The sequence below is a fragment of the Opisthorchis viverrini genome, assembly GCF_000715545.1.
Source record: "Opisthorchis viverrini unplaced genomic scaffold opera_v5_100, whole genome shotgun sequence".
NCBI classification, from domain to species: Eukaryota; Metazoa; Platyhelminthes; class Trematoda; order Opisthorchiida; family Opisthorchiidae; genus Opisthorchis; species Opisthorchis viverrini.
The window spans coordinates 1,505,278-1,511,232 of record NW_008751756.1 but is presented as its reverse complement, the minus strand read 5'-3'; the positions used below and the strand labels follow the sequence as shown (position 1 = coordinate 1,511,232).

Sequence of the window (5,955 nt, the reverse complement as noted above, 5' to 3'; positions counted from 1 at the left end):
TATGAGAACTACTCACTTGTCGTGCAGTGGTTGTAGCTGACACAGTTTTGTTCATTTGTGATTTGAGGAAGTGTGATAGGTAGCCACGCATCGGAGGTGAAAGCTGGTAATCTGGTGCATAAATATAGGACTTCCAATAGACTGCTAAATTCGGGGATTGCGAAGGGAGCTATGTAATGAAGATGGAAAGATGGTCATATGTTGGTCTAATAGGAAATCTGTCCAAAAGAATGAGCTTGTGCACTCGCCATTTCCTCTGTGGGTCGCAGCTAATGCGCTGATGGTGGCGTTACGGGCCGTAATAAAGACCGACTGTATAAGCTAGTTGTGTCTCATCTATATGGGGTTACGTACTTCGGTAACTGCCAGGTACACAGTTCCGCACAAAGCACCTACTGCCCATTTTACCGAGGCCACTGGAGTGTATCGATGTATGTGCGATTGATGTCGCAGTGCATGACGAAACAAAGACACACAACAGTCGGTTGCGAAAAGATGAGCCCGTTAAAAGCTGGAATGAAACAATTGGTTTATTTCCTCTGAGAACCCCAATCTTGTATCGTTTAGAATCCCAATGACAAAGCAGTTTACTAAAAATCATCTCTAAGTCATCAGGTGGCATAAAAATTCCACATGGAAAACTTGAAGCAGTTGATCGTTATCTACAACTTGCATGCGTTGTCGGCATCTTCTACAATAGGTGTTCTTCACACGTACAATTTGGCTCCGGGATTCGAGTTTACCAACCTAGGGAAGAGAATTCGGAAGGATGTGGAGACAATGAAAATACAAAATTTGGAGGGCAAGGGTGAAGAACCTTTAGATGTTTTGGAGTAGTGACTTCAGTACACTAACAAGGTACACAAATCGAAGGTGTTTTTGCATCACTTCAGCTAGTTTCGTTGCGTTTATAGTTTATATTGTCGTTTTTCTTGTCATTTTAATCACAACTCCACAGTATTCTGTGTCCTTCTTCGAATTCAAAGTGGGGGCTCATGGTTTTACAGGAGACGAACAAAGTACAGCATCTGAAGTCCGCAAATAAACCCTAAATTTCGAGCTTTTCAGGTTTACAGAATTATTTAACTTTATTTCAATTCCTGTACTCCAAAGCCACCGATCGTACGCTGCCTCACAGTATAAGCTTCCCGCGTACTTAACTACTTAAAGCTAGTCAGTAACCAAAATATAATTGCCGCGGTTAACGAACAACGCTTGGCCTTTTCAATCAGTGGACAAAGAATAAGACAGTTGTGTGAAAACAACTGTGCTTTTAATATGAAAGTAAATACGTCGGACAAGAACACACTAAAAATGCTACCAACGAATTGCAGCTGAAAATTAGAACTGTGCGCATGCTGATTCAGCGCTACGAGATATGTGATCTACGCGTTATAGCATAAGTTTTTTACATCAAGCCACGAAACCATGGCCTATTCACCTGACCATTGGGCCGCATTTATGTTGGATTATTCCAACGTTCTATCTATCCCACGACAGGCATTTGTGCCACTGGGCAGTATTACCAGGCACATATGACAATCGGTAATTGCCGACAGCATTTTTCGCCCTTCCGTTTCTCATGTAATTTAGCTACAATAGTCCCGAAAAATCTCAACGTCACCTTTCATTCCGATGCCCCAGAAATCCTTTCCTAAGCAAACTAGTAGTTTGCTAAAAAGACAGCACTGCTGTCTACTGGGATCTCATGTGGTCACTGGCTTCCCAAGTCCGCCCCCTTTTGCGTATACCGTGAAAGCTTTCGCCAATAGGACTCTGTCCCCTGGAACATCCTGTAAGACCTAATGCAGGAGTGAACGAAGTCGCACCACTCCAGATATTCGCACCGCTGAAATACCGCTAAAGCATAAGGGTTGAATACACGGTTACACTGATACGCGAAAAGGGAACGTTACATTTTGTTCATCTAGGATTTGGTTTTCGGTCATCTGGTAAGCAAGAATGTCTTCATGTAAGAGTCTATCTCAAACAAGTGAAACAATGATTAACCCCAGTAATTTCTATGGATTTTGGATAGTTAGAGTCACTGAAGGCTGCCGAGTAACCAGTTCTAGATTGCCGGGTATAATGAAATCGCTGCTGAAAATAAAATAGACAGTCGTCACTAGAGCGTCAAAGTTCGGTTATCTAATGACAAGCCATAGTATTTCGTGCCGGCTGCCAGTCAATCACAGTTTCCACCGAAAATGTTTCGTGAAAAACGCACACATAATTGGAGTCAGTGTTGTTTGATAAAAGGCTGGTTCTCAACAAATCGCTAGCGTCAACGGCGAGAACCTTTGTACAAAACACGGCTTAAATCTTATTTGGTGCCAGCATGTCGACATAATGCGATTAATAATTACCTTATAAATGAGACGAAACAAACATTCGATTCTAGGCGGTTGGGTGAACAAATAGGGACTACTTTTAATCTGTTACGAAAATTTATGTCTGTAGACCCTACGACCGGCCTCATATGAAACAGCACGTAATTGACATTTGCACGACCCTTACCTGACTACCAACCTTAGGCAGCCATGACTAAATACCTTTAAAATGTCGACTAACTCACATGCACGCGGCGGCCAAAGGAATGGTGTGTTCATCATGTTCACGTCAGCGTCTACAGAGCATTAACTGACTTAAATCGGAATCAAATGAGGCTCATTCCAGACCAAAATATTTATGAAAACGTTGTACTTTTTACAAGTCAGTTAGGCTTTGAGTGAGCCAACCTATTGCCGCGAACACTCAAGTGTTGTTTTCAGCAGATTTTTTAGTAAAATCACCCCACCACAACAATATGTAGTGATTCGGCTGTGTGATCCAGCTTTGAAGTAAACAGTCCCATCAACTGACGCAGTTTGTTTAATCAAGTTTTAATATCACCTTCAACCAGCTTCAGAATCCAATTTGGTAGGGAAAATAATGTGACAAAGTTTATTTGCTTATGCAACTACAGTGCCTTTCGTATGAAGACCAGTGATGGATTGCACTATTTTAGATGTTATTCTGGTCAGACTTCACATGCACGCACATATTGACCAAAGGACAGGAAGGACACGGCCCCGAAACAACTATACACATAAGATAGGAACTCACTGGTTGGTATCTGTTGTCAACTGGGAGTGGACCTGGGCATTTTCGCTCCGCGTTCAGATATTTTACAGTGACTGAGCACGCTGTCATTATCGGGAGTCATCCAGGAATAGAAAATCTACGGACAGTTTTAGTGGGCATGATCAGGATTGTAATTCATGCGTACCACCGGACGACTACTTTTGTCACATTTACGCGACTATGAAGTGAACTAGACAGAATAATAACACCTAAAGATGTTGTCAGGGTCTCACGGTTTCAGCGCGTGTATCGGCACTGGGCCTTGACAATTGAGTGCAGAGAGAAAGGGACCTTGTTACAAACACTATCATTTTAAAAGTGAACAGATTTCCTGAGATAATCAGGTTATTAGCTATACCGAAAATATCAAATACACATTTTTGAAAATGGGGGCATTCTAATTGTTTGAGTGCTACAGTATTGAAAAACGTCTGAAACTTTACATGTGGGTGCTATATCGATATGAAAACATTGGATATATCCTGCCTCGAATCAGGGTTGTTATATGATGCACAGTAGTAACAAAAAAAGGCATTGAACGGATGAAATGTTCCAACACTGTGATGAGCATGAAAATTAACTTGTGACACTTCAAACCTAGTCTGTTTCTACCCACCCTATTCACGTCAGATTAGCAAATTCTTTGATGTTCAAATAGCCAGTTTCTATCGTGACTCCATTCCTAGATTCCTAGAACCAATCACTTGATTTTGTCCAATAAGCTGCTTTTGATTTAGCTAAATTTAATGAAATTAGGCAATCTATCAAGATCTGGCCAACTGGTGATATTTGCTGAAATGTGACTGACTATCATTCAGGTGTGCGGGCTTATAATGGGTGAGCCTCAAAAACGTCTTTCAATCAGCCACATTTAACTGTAGCAAAACTATTGCGTAGGGCAAGGTTGCAGTCGGAGCCCAAAGAGCTAAGTCATAGGAGCACTTTGGTCCCATTGAAACTCGTCGGACAAATGACCATCTGTTCGGAAGTGTAGGGTTTTTGTCTGTGGACATCTCAATCACTTACCTGAGGCTTTTCCAAGCGAAACTGACATTCTTCTTCAATAAACAGAATAAGCAGTTTCAGTGTTTTATTGCGATAATATATGTTTGTGCGCAGGATAGCTGATTTATTCTGAATTCATTTTAGGCCATTTTTCTTATCCTCGATTATGTCGTACTATTACACTTTCACCTTGTACCTCCGAATTAAGTCATTTCATGCGTTCTATCATCTAAACGTGAAATCTTCATCCCCGTCTCAAAGTAGATAAGTAGCACTTGACGTTAATTCTGTGACGATTAACACAGAGAATACTTTGAACTTTCAGTGAACAAAGGCCAGTCGTACAACTTATCCTGATTAAGGTTCGAACTCTCACTGTTCTAATTTTTAACACCACTTGACCTGGAAATGCATGCACTTTTGTAGTTTGTACTGTGATTTCTAACTGTTTGGCAAGAGGAATATCAGGAATATCATAAGATTTTTGGACAATGTGATCTTCAAGCTCGGAAACACTGGTATCCTCGTAGGAGAAACTGGAATTTTTGAAGTTGGAACGTTCTAGGTGAAGTTTAAGGATATACTAAATTTGACTTAATCTAATGTTTGCTTTGCTAAAATTTCGTATGAGAGTCTTCAGCTTTCCAACTAATTATACACCATACACCATTCTGAGTGAACAGGAAAACACTTTTTCTTACACAGGTTTTACAACTTTCTTACTTATACGCGAAAATATGTGGAAATCGACTGGTAAGTGGTACATTTTTGTAGTGACCACCTGGTAAAATGCGAACTGTGGAACACATTCTGCACTGGTCATAGGTAGATGTATGTTGAGCACGTCTGGAATCTAAAACAAAACTACCTCAACAAAATCGTGGACGTAATTACTTGGTAACAGTTAATCTGTTGGCCGATCTTGATAATTTGGTGAACGATGTTTTTTGACCACCGATCAAACTGTAATCCTACGTCCGTGACTAGTGGTTAGAATTAACGACGTCAGTCATTACGGTGTTTAATGTTACACGTGCGAAATCATGATTCTGATTATGGCCAAATGTGGGAATAATCTCTTATTTTCTAAAGCACCTCCGTAAATCTTGAAGTAATGAGAATGAGTTCAGTTTTGATCAGTGGAAGAAATTTCCGGGTATATCAAATTATCTGGATTTCGAATCTCAGAAAATGAAGCATAATTTTACACACAGCTACAAGTACGTCCAAAGTTTGATGCATTATATCCTGGATCAAAATTTACCTTGTTAACTCGGTGAACAGGACTATTCGTGGAAGTCCGGAATTCGATGCAATATTCATCCCTGTTTGAAATATGCTAAACTAAGAGAGCTGGTGAAGCAATAACAGCAATATTCTGCGCTGATTTTCAAGTTACTCGGTCTCAGATTGTGCAACCTGATTTCCACTTTATTTCACCAATAATAGTTTTTACCCGTTTTAGAACTATTACGTGACCTGATCCCTGGAATACATAAATTGAAGTTGTAAAAAATATCAATATGTCTTACCTTGACGGATAAATAATTCTGTCTTTGAAATAAATTATTCACATCCATTGGCGTATTGTCTATGACTGTGAAAAAGAATTTTCGGGTGCGCACGAACAAGTCTCTTTTGGTGGTGAGTGAAAGTTGCACTTTGACGTCCACGCGCGTGACGAAGTGTTTTTCATCAGTCATCTTGAACCCAGTCACTGGCAGCCTAAAACAAGGAGTATGTGGCAATAACAGTTATCGAGAGTAGATTACACACTTACATTTGTCACAGCATTCTACGTAACATTACTTGAGATTCAACTAGACG

General features: G+C 40.3%; 1 protein-coding gene across 1 annotated transcript; it reads left to right on the top strand.

Moving 5' to 3' along the window:
• Positions 1 to 633: 633 nt before the first annotated feature.
• T265_05380 (hypothetical protein) lies at positions 634 to 837 on the top strand (the record flags this gene model as incomplete). The annotated part of the gene is made up of 1 exon (XM_009170371.1): positions 634 to 837. One exon carries the CDS (start codon positions 634 to 636, stop codon positions 835 to 837), a length of 204 nt encoding a protein of 67 aa, XP_009168635.1.
• Positions 838 to 5,955: the final 5,118 nt, after the last annotated feature.